Raw genomic sequence first — 24,336 nt, 5'->3', positions numbered from 1 at the left:
TATTTTCTTAGCGCTCTGCGTCGTGCAGTTCCTCTGTTAGTCCTACTGTAAATGTAGGAATACATTGACAACTTGGCGTTACCATTTCCCTTGTTAGGGTGTCTTCCTACTCAGTCTGACACGGTCAGCCCTGATTTATAGTCTCTGAAAGTGTAGCGAGACGACCCATTAACAAGGGGAATTATGACACTTAGTTTTTAATTTATTCATATATGTCCAGGAGGAATAATGGAGGAAAAGGCATAAAAATATCCTTCCGCTCCGGTCCCCCACTTTTAGCCTCCGTCTGTACCGTTGCTCTGCTTTTCTGAAAGGAACGTGATGATGTCATCCAAAGTGTAACTAAACTTTTGACATGTCATAGTGACCCGTCAGAAGTTTTGATTTGGTGGGGGTCCGAGCGCTGCGACCCCCACCGATCGCTAAAACAAAACTGCATAAGCGATGTGCCGCTTAGTTTTTGATCGGCCACCTTCGGAGCGGTGCAGACGCTCAATAGAAAATGTAGTCCATACTCCGCACACTTGGCTTTCTTAGGAAAGCTGTTCAGAAATGATGCAGCACAGCGCTCCCCCGAGCGATCAGTGGGGGTCTCAGCGCTCGGACCTCCACCGATCAAAACTTCTGACATGTCACTGTGACCTGTCAAAAGTTTTTTTTTAAAGTTTAGTTACCTTTTAAAGTGGTTTTCCCACGAGAAACATTTATGACATATCCATAGGATGTGTCATAAATGTCAGATAAATGCGGGTCCCACCTCTGGGGCCTGCACCTATCTCCAGAACGGGGCCCCCTGAACCCTGTTCAGCTGCTCTGTGAGATACGTAAACGGCGTAACTCGCTGTGCTCCGCTGTTTCCGTTAGTCCCTTAGAACTGAATGGTAGTTACGAAAACAGCCGAGCTCGCATGCTGAGCTGCTTCCGGTACTGCCATTCACTACTATGGGGTTACGGAAACAGCCTAGCTCAGTGAGCTCGGCTGTTTTCCCTAACTCCCGACCATCTAACCAGAAAGTGTCCGGGAGTCCGCAAGATCAGACAAAGCTAGAACGGGGTTTAGGGGGCCCTGTTCTAGAGATAGGTGCGGGTCCCAGAGGTGGGACCTGCATCTATCTGGCATTTATGACATATCCTGTGGATATGTCATAAATGTCTCTCATGGGAAAACCCCTTTAAGTGAACGCACAGGCGGACATGGTGGCATTTCATCCATGGTGATGTAACATTAGCCCTGATGGACATCGTGTTACTTACAGCACACTGGAGGGACTGTGGACTGGAATACAATTTTAATTGTACGTATGTCTGTTTGTATACATGGGGCAACTTTATAGGACTTTTTGAGTGTTGACCTTCTTTGGACAACCCCTTTAACCTGTTAATATTGAATTCTATTTTGCGTCTTTCTGATGGTTTTGAATGGAGTTATGAGAGTAATGGACGATGCCGGTAACAATGTAAGAGATCTCCGACGTGTTACTTGACCTGTACTTCCAGCTTTCTGCCTTGGCCCTCTTGAAAAAAGAAGATTTCTCCAGTCTAGATGGACTGCTGTCTAATGAGTTGAAGCCTTTGAGACGTCTTCTAGTCCTATTAGGATGGACTCACCTGCAGAGTACAGAGTCCGCCAGGTCACTGCTGAACATCATGCACAAAAATATGGTACGTTCATGAAAACGTAGGTGCCTCCTGCTCGTACTGTCCAGGCCGCTCACCTGGCAAACTATTGATGGGGGAAGGGTTTTAAACCGTCATTAAGGGGCCTGCTCCTCCATGTTGATCAATGGAAATAGAAATTAGTTTTTTTTACTAATTAGGCCATTTCCGTTGACCACTTCTGGCTACAGAGTTGTCTATTTATTCATTTCCAGGAGGCATAACAGAGGATCGGCACAATGCAGCATTGTATTCAATGCATAACGATAGTCGAGCATCTTACAAGTATTTAGTAAAACTGAAATTTCACTAGACTTTAGACTAGGGCTGGACAATTAATTGAAAAAAAAAAACAATTAAATTCTGCGCAATTAATCGACTTCGGCTTGCGCATTTCGCTTTTATCAATTATTTTCTCCTGTTTTAAACTGTATCGGCATCTTCAAGACGCAGATACAGTTGAATCCAATGGTAGAGCAGGAGACCCTAAGGGCAGTTATGGGGGGGTATTCTACTGTGTGGAAGTCAGTTATGAGGGCATTATGCTGTGTGGAGGGCAGTTATGGGGCATTCTGGAAATGTGTTGGCACCTATGGGGGCATTATGCTGTGTGGAGGGCAGTTATAGGGGCATTGTAATGTGTGGGGGCCGTATACCGTGTGGGTTGGAGTTATAGGGGCATTATACTGTGTGGGGACAGCTATGGCACAATATAGTATGTAGAGTACTATGGGGGCAATATACTATGTGTGGGGCAGTGTCGGATTATATTATATACAGTAGTTTACAGCAGGCTCGGGATAAATAATAAATTCAATGGCGTAGCATGCAAATAGGGGGCCGGGCCTGTAAAAGGGGTGTGGCCTAAATAATCATTCATTAATTGTAATCAAGGTTACATGTTTAATCGTGACTTTGATTTGGGTCATAATCGCCCAGCCCTACTACAGGCAATGGTGTACAGTGCAGAGATAGAAGAAGTAACATATGACTGCAAGATCAGAGTACACACAGTGCTTGTCTGTAGCCGTGAAGACACATAGATCTGCATAGGAGCTGTATACATAAAATGGTAGAAGATGCATTGGAGCAATACTTTTTCTTTTTTTATTCCCGGAAGTGTACGTATTATTTAATTGGGTTATGGGTCATTGCTATGATTATTATTTGTGTTGTTGTTATTATTTAAAAGATTTTACAGATTAAATTTTTTGGTATTTTTTTGCAGGATTTCTGTAATGATTCATTATTAACAGAATTCTGTGATGGACTCCTGTATCAAGTGGAAGCTTTGGAATGGTGTATAGAGCACAGCAGGTATGTGCTAGCGCCATACTTCTCTGTACACTTCAGTGTATTTTTTTGGGTGCATTTGTTTTTGTTTTTTTACAGCGGATGTCTAGTTTCTAATAGCAGATTTATAAAGGTGTAATTTTATGTTACCTACAAACCATCTTATTTATTTTTCTTTGGTGCTTGTGTTGCTCACTGCCATTGGGGAGGGGGGGGCATAAAGTTGTTCCTAAATCAGTGCATGATAGTGCTCACCTTTTGTGCTAATCTAAAGGCCCTTTCACATCGGTCAATGATCAGGTTAACGACCGATCATACGATTGCTCGTCCCTGATCATACGATCGCTCGTCGCTGATCATACGATCGCTCGTTCCCGATCATTGCCCTGTGTATCAGGACAAAGATTAGCCGATTGCGGCCAACATTGCTCGCTAGTTGTTAGCACGTCTCCCTGTATAAACCGAGATGTGCTACGACATGATGCACAAGCATGGGGACGAACGATCGTAGTAATGATTGTTCGTCCCCAACGATTGTTGCTCCGTTTGAAGGGATCAACGAGCGCCGATCAACAGGCTGTATTGTTGATCGGCGCTTGTTTAAAGGTGGTAAACATGGGTGACATCTACCTGTGTAAAACCAGGCACAGGAGAGCTTTGAATTATAAACTTTTTTTTTTTTTATGGAAGGAGAATTGTTGATAGTACAAGATATAGAGAATAAGGGGGAGTTAGAAGAGCAGGAAGTTGTTTGAAAATACTTTTGTACCAGTTGGGTGACTGGATGACCCTGGTCACCTCTCTATAACTTCCAATATGGCTGACAATGGTGACCACGTCATGAACACATGTAAAGTTGGTGCTGTAACCACGTTCTATTATGTAATTATGCAGACAAGAAATTTCCAGAAAAGACATACTCCGTCACCTTTGTACCCTGGACAGCCATTCTGCTCTTTATATTCTTCATCATCTCACCAACTTGCCACAGCTTAATGAAGACGAGGTGCTGAAGCTTCTGCGCAGGGGACTCTCCGAGGAAGGTGCTTTGCTTTTTCTTCTTTGTCTGAATGTAATGTAACATGTTACACGGTAATGTAATGCAAAACGGATTATTTGTGATTCCCCCACCCATTGTTTTACTCTATTAACCTGGCACTCCAACTATTCTTGGCACTGTGGCAAACCTGCTTGTGCCATATACAGCCCGGTGCTATGTATAAGGCGAGCTCTGCTCAGCAGGCCCAAAGTGCCCATGTTCTCCACTGTCTGTCTATCCAAGGTTCTTCTATATATGCAACATAAACTGTGTGTGTGTGTGTGTGTGTATGTGTATGTGTGTGTGTATATATATATATATATATCAGGAAACCATTAGCGATGTTTCCGTCACCATTGATATCAATGGTGACTGAAACAGAAGCTGTGCTGTCACTTTCAGTTGCGGGGTTCACCCGACAGAAACCTCCGACGGAACCCCGGAACGGAAAGCGAATGGTGATGTGAACAGGCCTTTATAGACAAACCCATTGTAACTAAACGAATCACACACAAACAGATGTATTGAGCACATTGACTAAACATCCAGAGTGCAGGGGAAAAAGTAAGTGAACCCTTGAATTTAATAACCTGTAAATCCCCTTTAGCAGCGATCGCCTCCACCAAATGTTTCCTGTAGATAAGATTTACACAACGTTGAGGAGGAATTTTGGACCGTTCCTCCCTCCAAATGTGTTTCATTTCATCAATATTTCTGGGATGTCTTTCATGCTCGGCCGTCTTCAGGTCATGTCACCGCATCTCTGTAGGGTTGAGGTCAGGACTCGGACTTGGTCATTCCAAAACACAAATATATATTTTTTTTTAACCATTTAGTTGATTTATGCGTGTACTTCGTGCCATTGTTTTATTGCATCACCCCACGTCTCTTCCGCTTGAGGTCATGGACTGCCGTCCTTACATTCTCCTGTGAAATGTTTTGATACACCTTTAAATTCATTGTTTCATGATCACAAGACGTACAAACCACGATGTCCCCTCCGCCACGCTTGTCCCCTCCGCCATGCTTGTCCCCTCCGCCACGCTTGTCCCCTCCGCCACGCTTGTCCCCTCCGCCACGATTCTCAGTTGGGATGAGGTTTTGGTGTTGGTGAGCAATGTTCTTTTTTTTCCTCTAAACATAGTGTTCTGCATTTGTGCTAAAAACTTGAGATTGTCCGCAATACGTTTTTTGGACAGCAGCAGCTTCCTTTGTTTCCTTCCATGAACATTATTCTTAAGTGCTTTTCTGATAGTGGACACATGAACCGAAGAGTTTGCAGTTTGTGAATCTTCAGTAGGTCTTTTGTTGTTACCCTTGGGTTCTGTCCTTTTTCTTTTAGGTTTGTCGGTTGTGCTTCTGGAGTGATTTTTAACTGGACGTCCACTCGGAGGGAGAATAGCAACAAACCTCCATTTGTCTAGCTGTGAATTGATGTACACCCAGGTCTTTAGTGATTCTTTTGTAGCCTTTCCCAGCTTCTTGCGTCTCTATAACACATCTTCTGAAAGAAGTTTGCCTCGAGGCATGGTTCATTCTAATCAATCTTTCTTGAGAAGAACATATTTGTCAGTAACCAGGCTTTGTGTGCCTTTATTTATTGGGCAAAGCACCTATTAAATCCACGCTTCCAATCTCATCTTCTTAATACAACTTTTGCCAATTAGCTTTTAGGGGAAGTCATTAACACACAGGTTTACTTAAGGCCCTTTTTACATGGATCAATTTTTGGGCAAACGAACGCGCGTTCCTGATCATTCCCGTGTGTAAACAGGGAAACAATCAGCCGATGAACATGCATTGCTCCTTGTGAATAGAGCAAACGAGTTCCGATCAACAAGCGGTCTCGTTGATTGGCGCTCTTTTACACGTCCCATGTCGGGCTGTTTAAGAGGACCCTTACTCGTACCATTACTTTACTAATGGTTCAAGCTTGATCTTAAACATTGCACAAATCTAATTTGCAGCGACTGGAAAAGTTTTGTAAAAAGGAATTGCTGCGAACGAGGATCCACAGGTTATTAAATTAAAGGGTTCACTTACTTTTCCTCCTTCACTGTGGCTATTTACTCGATGTGCTCAATAGAAGACATGAACAATACAACTGCGTGTGTGTTTTAGTTTAGTTACATTGTGTTGGGTGTTATATAGAGCTCAATAGAGTTCTCGCTTAACCCTATAGAAATGCTGTGGCATGACCTGAAGAAGGCTGTCAAGAAATGTTGATGAACCCAAAACACATTTGCAGGGAAGAATGGTCCAATAAATCTCAACGTTAAAGGGAATGTGTCGCAAATTAAACCTTTTTTTTTAAGTGTCGTTACTTATTTCTATTATATTTTTTACGTTTTTTGCTGTATTTTTATTTTTTTTCCCGTATGGTGGAAAGTATTAAAAATTAAATAATAATTTGACATGTTTTCCAATGTTGGCCACCAGGGGGAGCACTTCCCATAATTACAGCAAGGTGAATAAGGCAAAGCAACCTGACTCACAGCTGCTGTAAATGTGGGAGGGAACCTCACCCCCCCTCTCACAAGCCAGGTAAAGGTGTCTTCAAATTGCTAAGCAGTGTCCGGCAGCCATGTTGGGTGTGATTCTGCAGCTGGAAGAAGTTCTAGGACACACCAAAAGGCTAAGTGTATGTTCACACGCTTACTAAACAAAGGGAAAACCGCTCCTGATTTTCAGCCATTTTTTAATCAAACTCGCGTTTTTTAACGGACGTTTTTGGAGCTGTTTTTCTATAAAGTCAATGAAAAACGGCTCCAAAAACGTCCCAAGAAGTGATGTGCACTTCATTTTGGTCGGGCGTCTTTTTACGTGCCGTTTTTGGAAAACTACCACGTAAAAAACGCCCTGTCGGAACAGTAATTCCCATTGAAACCAATGGGCAGATGCTTGTAGGCGTTCTGCTTCCGATTTTTCAGCTGAAAACATTGTGTGTGAACATACCCCTAGGGTATGTGCACACGCTAACTGCATTTGCGTCTGAAATGACGGAGCTGTTTTCAGGAGAATACAGCTCCGTCATTTCAGACGTAATTGCTCGTACTCGCGTTTTGCGAGGCGTCAATTACGGCCGTAATTTGGAGCTGTTCTTCATTGAATTCAATGAAAAACGGCTCAAATTACGTCCCAAGAAGTGTCCTGTATATAAGTGTCCTGCACTTCTTTGCCAAGCCTGTTATTTTACGTGCCGTCTTTTGACAGCGACGCGTAAAATTACAGGTCGTCGGCACAGTACGTCGGCAAACCCATTCAAATGAATGGGCAGATGTTTGCCGACGTATTGGAGCCGTCTTTTCAGGCGTAAATCGAGGCGTAAAACGCCTCGTTTACGCCTGAAAATAGGTCGTGTGAACCCAGCCTTAGAATGATTAAAGTGAAGTGAATGACTTTTCAGTTGACCGGTTCACACGCCGTGTATTTGACATGTTTTTTTTTTTGCACATTTTACATGCAAAAAAAACACATAAAAAACGCTTGATTACACTTGATTTTGCGTGTTTGGGGGATGTGTGTGTGTGTGTGTGTGTGTTCTCGCCGCTGATTCTTCAAAACAGCTGATAAGCGGCTATGAAGTATCAGCGGCGCCCGTGCACACTCCGCTCTGCCACACACACACACGGGAAAAGTCTTAAAGGGGTCGTCCAGGAAAACATGGCGCCGCACCTGTCCTCAGGTCGTGTGTGGTATTACAGCTCTGTCCTATTCACTTCAATGGAGGTGAACTGCAATACCAGACAAAACCTGAGGACAGGTGCGGCGCTGTGTCTCCAATCCGGACACCCCTTCTGTCCTGAGATGACCCGACGGGGGAGGCGGGTGTCAGAGCCACTCACCGCCATCACCGCAGACAGAACCACACAATTATGTCCTGAGTGCACTGTCTCTTGTTATGGACAGAGTTATAGTCACATGAACCCCGTCTGATGAACCGGTAACCTAGGTCCAATCACATGACAGAGGGGGTCATCAAAAACCCTGTGCACCCTCAGCCCGTCCATCCAGCCCTTTCCTGGTTATATCTGCGTCTGGGAAAGCTGGGTGACCACCATTACCCCTCATACTGGAGTGTTTAGGGATGTGACTAATGAACCTCTCACACTCCAGTAGGAGGGGTAATGGTGGTCACCCAGCTTTCCCAGACCCCTGAACGGTAAATTTCTCTAGTTGTCCTGAGACTGTTTGGGGATGTGACTAATGAACCTCTCAGTCTCGGCACAATTAGAGAGATTTATCGTTCAGGGGTCTGGGAAAGCTGGGTGACCACCATTACCCCTCCTAGTGGAGTGTGTTTGGGGATGTGACTAATGAACCTCTCACACTCCAGTAGGAGGGGGTAATGGTGGTCACCCAGCTTTCCCAGACCCCTGAACGATAAATCTCTCTAATTGTGCTGAGACTGAGAGGTTCATTAGTCACATCCCCAAACAGTCTCAGCACAACTAGAGAGATTTACCGTTCAGGGCTTTCCCAGTACAGTTTCATCGTGTGTCCTTCACACAAGGGAGGGGGGGTCGTCGGGGGGGGGGTCGTCAGGGGGGGGGGTCGTCAGGGGGGGGGGGCGCGTCGGGTGGGGGGGCCCGTCGGGGGTCACGAGAGCGGGCGGGGGTCTGTGAGGTAGAGAGTGGGACATGCAGATGGCGCCTGCTCTCTCCCTGCAAGCAGCTGCTCTTCTCTGTGTGACTTTGACCTGCGTCTGACCAGGACAGAGCCATAGTGCAAAGTCAATGGGACGGGTCCCGTTCATTGACTCCTATGGGACTGGAGCTGCCGTATTCCATATCTGTATGTGTCGTTAATCGACACATATAGAGATGAAAAACAAAATGGCAGCCCCCATAGTGAAGTAAAAGTTAGAAAAAAGTAAAACACAAACACACACATAAATAAAAGATTTTATAATAAAACACAAAATGCAAATTGATATCAAACATTTTTTTTTCGTGACACCTTTCCTTTAAGCAAACCTATTTTGCAGTTACAGGTATTGTTTGGTGGAGGTAATTGCCGCTAAAGGGGGGTCTACAGGTTATTAAATACAATGGTCCACTGCATAGTGATCGTCTGTGTTTTGCAGAGCAGCCACTAGAAATGGCTTTCTGCCCTGCTTGTCAGGGAAGGAGCAGTCTCTGCAGTAGCATGGCAGTATAGCTGACTAGACCCCTCACTGGGAAGTAAGAAGGGACCATATTATCCGCTGCCAGAGAGAGAAGGAGACTGATTATACTCGGATCCCCTCCCCCAGCAGCACAGATTAGCTGCAGCACCAGGGGGGACACATGAAAGCAAAAAATTATGAAAGGTGTTTATTTTTTATTTTTTTTAATGCTAGAAATCCTGCATGTTATTATAAAACAACTATTGACCTTATTTCAGAACTTTTGGTATAAAAATTATTCATAGAATATATATTGACACACACTCTCGTAGAATAAAATGTTTTTATTTCACATTGCAGCCCCAAAAGAATTGTTAAACTGTTGTAAAAAAAATAACCAAGTGCCCCTGTTTTATTCACTGTAGATTAGTAGCTGACTAAAATTTTCACCTGCAGTTACTACAGAACATCACGATCTACTTGAGAAGACGCAACACCGGAACATTGTTGTGTTTCAGGCATTTTGTGCTATGAAGTATGCCATCTATGCCCTGTGTGTCAATGCTCCCGATCTTGCCCAGTGCAGGGATTATTATACCAACCAGCTGAGCAGCTCATTGGATGACAGCGAGTACGGGAGGAGCTCAGGTGAGGAACTGAAGGTGTCCTGGACAGTAAAGGCCCCTGTGCAAAGAGTGTGTCTGCGGCCCTGTTCCTTCAATAGCAACAAAGCTACACAAAAATATCATATAAATCTAGACAAACATAAAAAAAAAAAATCCTGTACATGTTTAATTCATACTATGTACTCTACATGTCAGTCACACCTCAGACACTTAACGCACACACACTGGACACTTGCTGTGCACACGGCATTCGTATATTAGACACGTCACACAAGGCACTTGAACATCAGACACATGCCGCATACACTCCACTCACATTAGGCGCATGATGCATACACGCCACAAACCCCACCGACACAACATGTATACATGCCACATACACGCCGCTGACACATTATTTATACATGCCGCATACACGCCGCTGACACATTATTTATACATGCCACATACATGCCGCTGACACCATGTATACATGCCACATACACGCCGCTGACACCATGTATACATGCCACATACACGCCGCTGACACATTATTTATACACGCCACAAACCCCACCGACACAACATGTATACATGCCACATACACGCCGCTGACACATTATTTATACATGCCACATACACGCCGCTGACACATTATTTATACATGCCGCATACACGCCGCTGACATATTATTTATACATGCCACATACACGCCGCTGACACATTATTTATACATGCCGCATACACGCCGCTGACATATTATTTATACATGCCACATACACGCCGCTGACATATTATTTATACATGCCACATACACGCCGCTGACACATTATTTATACATGCCGCATACACGCCGCTGACATATTATTTATACATGCCGCATACACGCCGCTGACATATTATTTATACATGCCACATACACGCCGCTGACATATTATTTATACATGCCGCATACACGCCGCTGACATATTATTTATACATGCCGCATACACGCCGCTGACATATTATTTATACATGCCGCATACACGCCGCTGACATATTATTTATACATGCCGCATACACGCCGCTGACACATTATTTATACATGCCACATACACGCCGCTGACACCATGTATACATGCCACATACACGCCGCTGACACCATGTATACATGCCACATACACGCCGCTGACACATTATTTATACATGCCACATACACGCCGCTGACACATTATTTATACATGCCACATACACGCCGCTGACATATTATTTATACATGCCACATACACGCCGCTGACATATTATTTATACATGCCACATACACGCGGCTGACACATTATTTATACATGCCACATACATGCCGCTGACACCATGTATACATGCCACATACACGCCGCTGACACATTATTTATACATGCCGCATACACGCCGCTGACATATTATTTATACATGCCACATACACGCGGCTGACACATTATTTATACATGCCACATACATGCCGCTGACACATTATTTATACATGCCGCATACACGCCGCTGACATATTATTTATACATGCCACATACACGCCGCTGACACATTATTTATACATGCCGCATACACGCCGCTGACATATTATTTATACATGCCACATACATGCCGCTGACACATGTATACATGCCACATACACGCCGCTGAGACAATGTATACATGCCACATACACGCCGCTGACACATTATTTATACATGCCGCATACATGCCGCTGACACATTATTTATACATGCCACATACACGCCGCTGACATATTATTTATACATGCCACATACACGCCGCTGAGACAATGTATACATGCCACATACACGCCGCTGACACATTATTTATACATGCCGCATACACGCCGCTGACATATTATTTATACATGCCACATACACGCCGCTGACATATTATTTATACATGCCACATACACGCCGCTGAGACAATGTATACATGCCACATACACACCGCTGACACCATGTATACATGCCACATACACGCCGCTGACACCATGTATACATGCCACATACATGCCGCTGACACCATGTATACATGCCACATACACGCCGCTGACACCATGTATACATGCCATAGATATGTATAGATCAGCAGCACAGGATAAATATTTCAAGAGGGTGCACGTCTCCTGGGTCACAGTCCGGGTAACCCCTCAGTCAAGATAAAGAAGAAATGGAGACAGCACTACCAAATTTTCAAAGTGAAGATCCTTTTATTCCACGGTGCAACGTTTCAGCTCAATACGAGCCTTTCTCAAGCATGCTTGAGAAAGGCTCGTATTGAGCTGAAACGTTGCACCGTGGAATAAAAGGATCTTCACTTTGAAAATTTGGTAGTGCTGTCTCCATTTCTTCTTTATGTATACATGCCACATACACGCCGCTGACACATTATTTATACATGCCACATACACGCCGCTGACATATTATTTATACATGCCACATACACGCCGCTGACATATTATTTATACATGCCACATACACGCCGCTGACATATTATTTATACATGCCACATACACGCCGCTGACACATTATTTATACATGCCACATACACGCCGCTGACATATTATTTATACATGCCGCATACACGCCGCTGACATATTATTTATACATGCCACATACATGCCGCTGACACATGTATACATGCCACATACACGCCGCTGAGACAATGTATACATGCCACATACACGCCGCTGACACCATGTATACATGCCACATACATGCCGCTAACACATTATTTATACATGCCACATACATGCCGCTGACACCATGTATACATGCCACATACACGCCGCTGACACCATGTGTACATGCCACATACACGCCGCTGACACATGTATACATGCCACATACACGCCGCTGAGACAATGTATACATGCCACATACACGCCTCTGAGACAATGTATACATGCCACATACACGCCGCTGACACCATGTATACATGCCACATACACGCCGCTGACACATGTATACATGCCACATACACGCCGCTGAGACAATGTATACATGCCACATACACGCCGCTGACACCATGTATACATGCCACATACACGCCGCTGACACCATGTATACATGCCACATACACGCCGCTGAGACAATGTATACATGCCACATACACGCCGCTGAGACCATGTATACATGCCACATACACGCCGCTGACACCATGTATACATGCCACATACACGCCGCTGACACCATGTATACATGCCACATACACGCCGCTGACACCATGTGTACATGCCACATACACGCCGCTGACACCATGTATACATGCCACATACACGCCGCTGACACCATGTATACATGCCACATACACGCCGCTGACACATTATTTATACATGCCGCATACACGCCGCTGACATATTATTTATACATGCCACATACACGCCGCTGACATATTATTTATACATGCCGCATACACGCCGCTGACATATTATTTATACATGCCACATACACGCCGCTGACACATTATTTATACATGCCACATACACGCCGCTGACATATTATTTATACATGCCGCATACACGCCGCTGACATATTATTTATACATGCCACATACACGCGGCTGACACATTATTTATACATGCCGCATACACGCCGCTGACATATTATTTATACATGCCACATACACGCGGTTGACACATTATTTATACATGCCACATACACGCCGCTGACACCATGTATACATGCCACATACACGCCGCTGACACATGTATACATGCCACATACACGCCGCTGAGACAATGTATACATGCCACATACACGCCGCTGACACCATGTATACATGCCACATACACGCCGCTGACACCATGTATACATGCCACATACACGCCGCTGAGACAATGTATACATGCCACATACACGCCGCTGAGACAATGTATACATGCCACATACACGCCGCTGACACCATGTATACATGCCACATACACGCCGCTGACACCATGTGTACATGCCACATACACGCCGCTGACACCATGTATACATGCCACATACACGCCGCTGACACCATGTATACATGCCACATACACGCCGCTGACACCATGTGTACATGCCACATACACGCCGCTGACACCATGTGTACATGCCACATACACGCCGCTGACACCATGTGTACATGCCACATACACGCCGCTGACACCATGTGTACATGCCACATACACGCCGCTGACACCATGTGTACATGCCACATACACGCCGCTGACACCATGTATACATGCCACATACACGCCGCTGACACCATGTATACATGCCACATACACGCCGCTGACACCATGTATACATGCCACATACACGCCGCTGACACCATGTATACATGCCACATACACGCCGCTGACACATCGTATACATGCCACATACACGCCGATGACACATCGTATACATGCCACATACACGCCGCTGACACATTATTTATACATGGCACATTTCACGTTTCACTTACATATAAGACACACAGAGCACACACACACACCACTCAGATATTAGACGCGTGCTGTATAGACACTCCTCACCATACACATATTGGCCACATGCCGCACACATATTAGTGGTATACAGCACACACGCTACTATATACATGTCAGTCACACATCAGACACTTACGCACACGACACTTGCATATTAGACACGTCATACAGATGCGGTTCGTGCACTACACATACTTGACACAGGCCTCACACTCGCCACATGTTAGATGCATGCAGCGCACGAGGCACTCACAGTTAATAATTCAGTCACTTATACTCCGATCACCCATTACAAACCTCACTCAATCACATTGTAATACTTAGCCTCCTGATTTTGCTCAACATCTTTGCAGAGGTGGTAGTAGTCCCCCTGACAGAACTAAGCTCCACCCATTGCAAGTTAAGTCCCGCCTGTTGCACCACTAAGCCCCGCCCCCTTATTTGATGATCAAAATAAATATTTTATGCACATCCCCTCGTCTCTTGGCCCCTTAGCAGTACTGCCTGGCCCCTTGATTGACTTCTACCCCTCTACCTGGGATGGGTCCCCTCCTCTCGGGCCCGGCTGTACTGGCAGTCCTTGATTCATTGTAGAAATAAAATTAATCCTCTGTTTTCATATTGGTTGTAATTTTTCCTTTTTTTTTTTTGTTTCGTTCCAGAGTATCCAAATCTTTTTGTACAGTATTTATCCAAGTGCCAGTATTATTTATGTTCACTGCCTTTACCACTGAAGTTGGAGCTGCTGGAGAACATCTTCTCCCTAATGTTTATATCCGTAGCCGATCTCCGCTCAGATCCTCCCCTTCCAGAGGGCTGTGCTATGGAGGAAGGTGACGAAGACGTGGAGCTGAAACTCGGCCGGCTTGGTAGCATGGACTGCAGCACGGAGAGAGGGGAATCTACTCCGATAATGTCTCCGATGGAAAGTTCCCAACATAGTAATAGTAGTTTAATAATCACTGACCTGAATAGTACCTCTCAAGGATCAACACCATGTGCTTTAGACATCTCTCAGAACAATTTGTGGGACCTGGTGAGATGTAACTATGTCGATTTGAAACACGTTACCAGTAGGTTGGGTGGATTTTTGGTGGATGAGGTTGTGTTGGACACTTTCTTAAAAATGTTAAAAGAACAGGTAGACCTTATTAAAGACTCCATTCACTTGAACGATCACGACCACGGTGACGAACGTAAGTTGTTTATATCGGCCTCGGAAGACTTCAGGGACAGAGTAATCCAGTTGTCTAAATATATTTCCGAAGCCCAGTGGAGATACAAAGTGGTGATGAGCAATCGAAATGCAGGTACGTACTTTTCGCATTGGAATCTGTCATGTCGACTGACCGTTTTGCGATGCCCAAGCAGAGGCATGTCAGCGGGGCCCGAATGACCTTTAAAATGAGACCGCAAGAGAGTGCACTGCATGTTAATTAACACAGACCTTTCGAATGTTTGGCCAACAGGGACCACATGGTCGCATTTTTGACACCTCTGTCATAGTGGATATAAACTTGCGGTCTGTTTTCAATGGCAACCAGTGGAAATGAGAAAGGATCTACACAGGTGTAGGAGTAAACCTCACCTGAGCAGGTTGTGCGATGTCCAGGCACAACACTGTGTAGAAGCATTAATTGATGTAGTTGCAGCTGCTTCATAACCGGTGGGACAACGGGGTTCCATCGCGTAGTTTTGCATTAAGTCCAGAATAAATAGGGAAGCCAAAAAGCGCTACTTCATCACAAATTAAGACGTCCTCAGTAGGTAAGGCGTAAATCCGTTTATTTAAATTTGATGGGGTGACGCGTTTCGACACTGAACTGGCGTCTTCATTAGACCATATGCATAGACAGGCATATATGGACAGTGACGTCGGCAGCAGTACTGGAGTGAGCCTTTATAGATGGATTAGCGGTTACTGTAGGTTAAGTTGTGCGGATCTTATGATTTGGGATAACCTGCTTTTCGTTGATGTTGTTGTACTAATAAACCGCCATTTATGTTTTCTCCAGAGTACGAGCTTGTTTCTGCACGGTTACAATTGAGGACTTATAAAACTTCCAGTACTAAAAGACGTAGGAGAGCCAAAGGATGTAAGTAGACTGCAGTAGTGTCATGGATTTTTTATGAATCCTGCGCCATGTTCAGCAATTCTTAAAACGAAAGCTTTGTAAAATTCCAAATGCTTTTCTTGAAGGGTAACTAAACGTTGAAAATACTTTTGACATATAGTGACGCTTCAGAAGTTTTGATCGGTAAGTGTCCGAGTGCTAAGACGCGCTCGGGTGTGCCGCTTTGTTTCTGATCGGCTCAGTTTTGCTTTCCTTGGATCGGTGTACGGGCTCAAAAGAAAGTCTGTGTCCGTACACCGCTCGCTCGAGAGAGGCCGATCAGAGTGCTTCGCTTTAGCAATCGGTGGGGGTCTCCGCACTCGGACCCCTACTGATCAAAACTTCTGACGTGAAATGTTTTTTAAAGGGGTTTTCCGATCTTGGACATTTATGGCATATCCACAGGTTACGCCATAAATGTCCGATAGATGCAGGTCCAGCACCTATCGCTAGATCAGTGCCCCCTAATCCTCGTCCTGCCCTGTCTTGCTGGTGACTGACTGGCGAGGTGGTCAGGAGTACAGAAAACAGCTCAGTTTGATGAGCTATGCGGTTTCCGTAGCTCCAGGTTTCCGGAAACAGAATTCCTTGTCAGTCAGTGGCCGGACAGCAGCGAGAGGGATAGAAGGTAGGCCGGGGGTCAGGGGGCCCAGAGGTAGGACCCGCATATATCTCACATTTTATGGCATATCGTGTGGATATGCCATAAATGTTCAAGGTGGGAAAACCCTTTTAAAGAAGACTTTACCCCCAAGGGCTTCTGCACATGGACTTGTAGGAACTCCATGTGCTACAGTATGATGCAAAGCTTCTGTTTAATATGGCATGGGGGGGGTGGGGTGGACATGAAAACATTTTTGTGTGCTTCTGTATAAAATCAGAGAATACGGAATATGCCCATAGCAGGCTGACGTGATTTATACGCATGTCTGTAATTTCATCTGGAAGTTCTCCGAACTTTGTCTGAAATGGCTGATAACAGGGAGTATATGAATGAATGTAGTCAGAGCAGGGTTGCGGCTGTGTAATACAGTCATTGCCCGGCACCTGACACGTGTGGGCGCGCGCGGTCAGCATGAGGTGATGCGGCCGGCGCTGCACTAATGAGCGCCGGCACTGAAGACAGAACATGGCGGGCGCACTGCAAAACACCCCCATGTTCTGTCTTAAGTGCCGCCACTCATTCATGCAACGCCTGCATCACATCATGCTGACCGCACGCGCACACTTGTTTTCAGGAACGGGGCAATGGCTGTATTAAACAGCTATTGCCCTGTTAGAGAAACCTCTACTCTCCGCCGCTATTCCTTTAACTGCTACGATTAAAGCTGACCACAGCATTCAAGGGGTAAATGAGAAGGGGGGGATGCCCCTTGGATGGCGTCACAGGGAATCCTTGTGATGCAATCGAGAGACATACCATATATGGGCAGACAATCCAGGGTCCATTGAAGGACCCCAGGGCTGCCTGACCATATTTCCTGTTCTTAGGGCATACCGAAGTATGCCCTAACTACTGCCTGTGTACTATCAGTGTATAGATATATGCCAGTACATTCAAGTTTAAAAATAGAAAAATAAAGTAAAGTTAAATTTAAAAAAAAAGAAATACGCATACACATCTTTTTTTTTTTTTTTACGTCTCAATACGTAAAATATACACATTCAGTATAGTCGCAACCGTAATAACCTGCACAACAAATTGATAGCATCATGATGTGTACGCTGTAAAAAATTTAAACAAGATTTGTTATTACAAATAGTTGACAACAATTATCTTTAAGTTAAAACAGGTTCTAGAAAGTCTTTTATATGCAGCGATTATCGGTGAATTATCACTTTGGTGATTTCTTTATCGCTTGCTGTGGACAAGTATGAGTGATTTGCAGTATTGGTACGCTGGCCATACACATAAGATAGTTCTCAACAGAACATAGCCAACAGCCATGTTTCCGGACTCACCGTATACATTCAGTGTAGTCAGCTGTTTCTCCCTCGCTCCCCTCTCACCGCACAGGAGGAGTCAGAGAGACGGCAGCATCATCCCCCTCCTCCCTCCTCTGTGTCGTCGGTGATTGGTGCGGCTGAAGACCAACTTCTTATGACTGTGGAGGTTTCTGAAAATGTACCAACAACATTCAGGGAAACTACGGGATGCTTCCCCCTAAAAAGATATATTACAGCATTTCATTTATTCTCATGTATTACTGATTTATTTATTAAAAAAAACAACACATTTTGACCCTTTAACAACCAGTGACTAATGTACCTGTCGCAGGTGGTGCTTGATTCTGCCCAGCGGATATATCAGTCACTGTGATCTCATGGGTAGTGCCCAGTATACCTACGGAATGGAGACAGGTGCGCGGCTGTGGTGAATGGCCCTGCTCCTATAGCTGTTGCCGGGATCAGAGAGAACTTTGATCCTGGCAGTTTAACCCCATAGATGCTGCAGTTAATAGCGAGGGGTTGCTTAGGGTTTCCATGGCAGATGGGGGGCCTAATATCGGTATATGTCTATGGTAGCTTTAAAGTGTTACTTAAATTTTTTTTTTTTACTTTTAACATGTCAGAAGTTTTGATTGGTGGGGGTCCGAGCACTGACACCCCCACCAATTGCTAGAACGAAGAGGCAGAAGCGCTCGTGTGAACGCTCAGGCGCTTCGTTTCTGTTCGGCTTTTTCCGGAAAGCCGATGTATCGGAGAACGGGCTCATAGACTTTCTATTGAGTCCGTACTCTGATACAAACGAAGAGCGCTTCTGCCGCTTCGTTTTAACGATTGGTGGGGGGTCTCCGTGCTCGGACCCCCATCAATCAAAACTTCTGACATGTCAGAAGTTTTTCCGAATGTTTAGTTACCCATTAAATGTTGTTTGAAAAATATGGACCTGGCACCTCTATGTGATACATTTTTGTCTTTAAATTGAATGCAGCAGGATCCAGGAAACCACATGAAAGCACTAGTAGTGAACTGAGCACGTCAGGTAATGGACGCAGCAGATTTCCAATATACGCTATATCATGCATACACTAGACTTATAAATGATACGTTCTGTATTACAGAAAGCAGTGCCAGTAATCTGTCGGCCAGGACTGACATGGGCGGCAGCAGCTACCTACAACAGCGAAACAACCTGATCCCTATGATGCTTTCCCCGCCAGAATCTCTGCTCGTTTCATGTATATTGAGAGGAAACTATACTGATGCCCATGAAGTAAGTGAGGAATAAGGCCCAATTCACGCAACCGTGCTGGTTTTACGGTCCGCAAAACCACAGATCCGTTGCGGTCCATTTGTCCAGCTGAGAATACCGGAAATAATAGCGCAGCGATGAAACCACCGACACCCTGATGGAAACCAATAAAGGCAAAGGGTTCCCTTGGCCGTTGGTGGCATCTCTCGTGCAGCGGAACCGGCACTTGCGGTATTTTCTTTATTCTCGGACAGAGCAGAATAATGGAAAAGCAGATGAGAACAAAGCCTTAGACCTCAGAAAATAAGTAAAACACATTTTTAGACTAATTAAAACTTCCCTGGTGGTCTAAGGATAGTGTAGGCATTAATGTCCCTGGTGGTCTAGGGTAATTCCCCCCTTGGGGGTTTAAGGTAGAAGAATGGGTTCATATTTGATTCTTTGGTTATCTATGGTAGAAGAAGGTGGTAAATAGTTTATTTCCTTGTGGTCTAGGGGTCAAAAGTGTTAATATTTAATACCCTGGTGGTCTAGAGTACAAGAGGGGTTAATAATTTATACCCTGGTGGTCTAGAGTAAAAGAGGGGTTAATATTTTATACCCTGGTGGTCTAGAGTAAAAGAGGGGTTAATATTTTATAACCTGGTGGTCTAGAGAAAAAGAGAGGTTAATATTTTATTCCCTGGTGGACTAGGGTAGAATATGTGGTCAGTACCTAGTGGTCTAGAGTACAAGAGGGGTTAATATTTTATTCCCTGGTAGTCTAGGGTAGAATATGTGGTCAGTACCTGGTGGTCTAGGGTACAAGAGTGGTTAATATTTTATACCCTGGTGGTCTAGAGTACAAGAGGGGTAATATTTTATACCCTGGTTGTCTAGGGTAATTGAGGGGGTAAACGTCTGGTGGTCTATTCACCTCTCTAAGCTCCGGCTATGTGTCCTGTCTGTTTTCCTGCCACATCAGTGCCAAGCAGTGAGTGAGGGAGAGAGAGGACTGTTCTATAAATACACGTATGAACAGTATGTATTAGATCTGTGACAAATTCATTTTACATTTGCTCAGGTCTCCAGGATGTTTAATCTGCAATCTTCCCCAAGCCACGGGGAGCTCATTTTCATGGAACGATACCAAGAAGTCATACGTGAGCTGTCAAAAGTGGAGAAAAAAATTGAAAATCAGACCTCGGAAGTTGCTATCAAAAAGCTTGGCAGTAGCCGATCTACCCTACAAGCAATAGGAAACGCAGCGGCAGCAGGTAAACCGTGCATGGGCGGCTGCGGAGAGTCCTGCGCATTTGTGGACCGTGCTTCCATTATAAAGTATGGGAGCACGGTCCATAGAAAAAAAATAGGACATGGAAATATACGGGAATTTGTCAGCCGGCCATAGAAATGAATGGGTCTGTAATTACGGATAAAATCTACGGTCGTGTGCATGGGGCCTAATTGCGAGCACAACCATTGCGCTGTAAAGATTATTAATAGTCATGGAGCATCCCGTTACACAGCAATTCCAAAATATAATGTTGCTGATGGAATCTGTTATTTTAGCGGTAACGTCGTGCTGGTAATAAAACACGCGACTGGGGGAATTTATGGCAGCCTGTAGCCGTGAATGAATACAAAGACTCCAGTGTGTTGTAAACAGCTTGAAGGCTGCTGACAGGCCTACTACGAACGGGTACGGGTGCTGCGCTCCTTCGGCTCCTGTCCTCCCCTCTCTAGAGAGCCATGTATGGGCTGTATTTACTTCTCTCACTTATGTAGTGCCAGATTTTGAATGCTCAGCGTTTTTTCACTTTTTTTTTTAGCCGTTGAATCTAATGCAAACACCATTCCAAACGAGCCCCGCAGGTTTTTTTTCTGCATCCTGTTGACTTCAATCGGAGGTCAGTGGTGGAAACGGCTCAAAGAAAGAGCATGCTGCTTTTTTTTTTTTCCCTGCGTGCAGCCAAAACCAGTTCAGGAATGATGAAGCCTCTGCCTGCAATTGAAATCAATAGTATATTACACATGAAACTGCCTGACCGGTCACCAGCCGCCAGTGTCCGTGTATGACAGACATGAAGTATTAGGGTGCAAGGAGTGTGGGGGATACTGCTGAATGAGGGGGTCAAGTTCTCATGACTAATGTAAAAGAGGGCTGGGGAAAGTAGTCAGAGTAGGACATGGGATAGGCCTGTCTAAAAATGTGTTTTCACCGTATGCTTTGAAATCGGTGGATGTTGGGAATTAATCGGATTGTCGCCTTCCAGAGGACCGGTGCAGCACGAGAGAAGTCTGGAATGGGAGATTCGGATTATGAAGGAGGTTAATGTTAGATCATTGGCAGATTGTAGAGCACGGGTAGGACAGTAAACAAAGATGAGGGAGGAGGTGTAAGGAGGTTCAGCACTTTGGAGAGCTTTATAGGTGAGCGTAATAGGTTAAAATTGTATTCTAAGTTGAATGGGCGACCTGTGCAGTGACTGGCACAGGTCAGAGGCGTTGGTGTAGCGGTTGGGTAGAAAGATGAGCCTGGCTGCTGTAGTCTGGATAATTCATCCCCCACTCTCCCTAGGTGAAATCAGCTGATCGCCAGACTGTTTAGAGGCTGGGCCTGTGATGGAAAGCCAATCAAAAGGGCAGCTTCCTTTGCCGTGTTATGACTACTACTTTTATTTGTCTTGTTTGGTCATAAAATCATTTTTAACCCTCCCAGGAATGGTATTCTATTCTATATCTGATGTGACGGACAAATTGGTGGCTCCTGCCGAGTGCCTGGTACCGGCCTTACAAGATGACTTCTGGTTGCGAAGTGCGCGCTTGGAGAAGACTGATCGATGGAGACAAGCGGTGGATGAGATGAATCCTGCAGCAATGGCGGCCTTTGATTTGGCCTGCACCCAAGCACATATGTGGAAAACGTGCAAACAGCTGCTCGAGACGGCAGAGAGACGGCTCCAAAAATGTCTCGAAACCAAAGGTATTTTAATGTCGCAAAATATAAATTCAACGTACACGAACTGGCCAAAAGTATGTGGACACCTGGCCGTCACACTTATATGAGCTTGTTGAACATCCCATTCTAAAACCATAGGCATTAATATGGAGTTGGGCCTCATTTGCAGCTATAACAGACGCCACTCTTCTGGGAAGGCCACGCACGCACGCACACACACACTGTTCTTTCCTTGGGAGCCCCATATGAATGGAGTGGTACTGCACATGCTCGATCATCGCTCCATTAATTTCGATGGGGCTGTCAAAGATAGCGTTTGGCAACCCTATAGAAATTAATAGCGCTGTGGCCGAGCATTCCTCCCATTCCTATGGGGCTCCCAGGCAAGGTAAGCCTGTTTCCATGATTGGTGGACCACCACTGATCAGATATTTATCCCCGATCCTGCGGGTAGGTGATAAATATTGATTATGGGAAAACCCCTTTAAATGAATTTTCAGTAAAAAATATTTGTTTCCTGTGCATGTGACCACTGTAAGCAAGCTTCCAAAAATGCAACTTTGCAGTGTAATACTACATTTCCCCTGCAGTGGGCGCATGCAGTCTCCTGTGATATCAGCGAATCGTTAGAGATTCTGCTGCCAGATCTGTGATCTCTGGGTCACCCGTTTTGAAAAGGGATTTTGACAGGACAAGCCCTCTAAGATTTGAAGCTTCAGGATTGGGCTGTTGATAGGGAAATGATCATGTGTTTATTCTCTACAGGCCGCACCGCTGATGTGATTATAGAACATCCTGAAGGGATCAGAGGTGTCCAAGCTGTTCTTCAGCAAATGAGTAAAGTCATAAACTACCCCAGCCCACCGCAAGCGCAAACTGAAATAGGTATAATACTTTATTATCAATACTGAGTTACTATTCTATATTTTTGCGTCTAGTTCTGACTCAGACGTTCTATTGTTTCCAATAGATGTTTTATCTCCTTCCATCCCACCAAAATGCCGTATGACATGGTGATAGGAATCAATGGGAGCTACAAAATGTGCTCAATAAAATCACCCCTGAAATCCCATACTTTTCAATAAAGTGCATGCTAAAGCCCCAGCCGGCTTTCAGGATTGATGGGGTCTCAGCAGCCAGACCCCCACTGATCAATGCTTTATGACCTAACCCATTTAGAGGGCATGTATGAGATTATAATAAAGGGTTTTACCTGTTTGTCGTCTTCTAGAAACCGCCCAACTTCTGTCCACCGACTCTGCCATGTTACCTTGAATGGGGTTGAGCTGCAATACCAGGCACCACCTCTGAATAATAGTGGTGCTGTGCCTGAGTTTCTTCTTGGTGATTGTTGCTACCAATCAGTGATCTTGTTGATCAGTAAATGATCATAATAAAGAGATCCAATCATTATCTAACCTGCAGAAAAATATTCCTGGTTATTACCAGGGGAACTCCATCTGAGTGAATATCTTGACATTTCTGAATGTGAATTCAGAGCACAGACTGACAATACCAATAATAATAATAATCTGAATATCTACTTGGGGGGGGATTGAAGCATGTAAACCAAGCTTTATCGAGACTATTTTTAAAGGGAAATTGTCAGCAGTTTTGAGTTCTCAGAACTGCTGACAGGGTGATCTAGGGGAGGGGCGGGACATTTTAAACCTTTTTTCTAAGTCCGGCAAGGTGCATGAACGAGAAAACAATGTATAATTGTCCCGGAGCGTCAAAGTGCCACAGAGGAGGGACTTGACGTGCAAGTACTCATTCACTGCATGATGCAAGCCCCGCCCCTCTGTTTTGAGTGACGGCTCTAGCTGTCCGCTGATTGGCAGCTAGAGCTGTCACTCAGGACCGTGAGCGGCACTTCCGACCACTGCCCCAGTTTCTCGTTCTTGCAACTTCCGT

At 44.9% G+C, this 24,336-nt stretch overlaps 1 protein-coding gene across 2 annotated transcripts in view; it reads left to right on the top strand.

Moving 5' to 3' along the window:
• ZFYVE26 (zinc finger FYVE-type containing 26) overlaps window positions 1-24,336 on the top strand; it is a 73,315-nt gene that overhangs the window by 12,849 nt on the left and 36,130 nt on the right. For both annotated transcript variants that reach the window (XM_075844518.1, XM_075844516.1), the window contains exons 6-16: window positions 1,498-1,662; window positions 2,885-2,973; window positions 3,844-3,992; window positions 9,552-9,743; window positions 14,834-15,481; window positions 16,187-16,267; window positions 19,221-19,271; window positions 19,351-19,502; window positions 20,545-20,737; window positions 22,183-22,446; window positions 23,188-23,307. In XM_075844518.1, coding sequence (XP_075700633.1) covers window positions 1,498-1,662; window positions 2,885-2,973; window positions 3,844-3,992; window positions 9,552-9,743; window positions 14,834-15,481; window positions 16,187-16,267; window positions 19,221-19,271; window positions 19,351-19,502; window positions 20,545-20,737; window positions 22,183-22,446; window positions 23,188-23,307 — 2,104 coding nt within the window. The remainder of the gene's footprint in view (window positions 1-1,497; window positions 1,663-2,884; window positions 2,974-3,843; window positions 3,993-9,551; window positions 9,744-14,833; window positions 15,482-16,186; window positions 16,268-19,220; window positions 19,272-19,350; window positions 19,503-20,544; window positions 20,738-22,182; window positions 22,447-23,187; window positions 23,308-24,336) is intronic.

Source organism: Rhinoderma darwinii, chromosome 12, assembly GCF_050947455.1.
Source record: "Rhinoderma darwinii isolate aRhiDar2 chromosome 12, aRhiDar2.hap1, whole genome shotgun sequence".
Lineage (NCBI taxonomy): Eukaryota > Metazoa > Chordata > Amphibia > Anura > Rhinodermatidae > Rhinoderma > Rhinoderma darwinii.
Note: the sequence above shows the minus strand (reverse complement) of the source record. Positions and strands in the feature narration are given on the sequence as shown.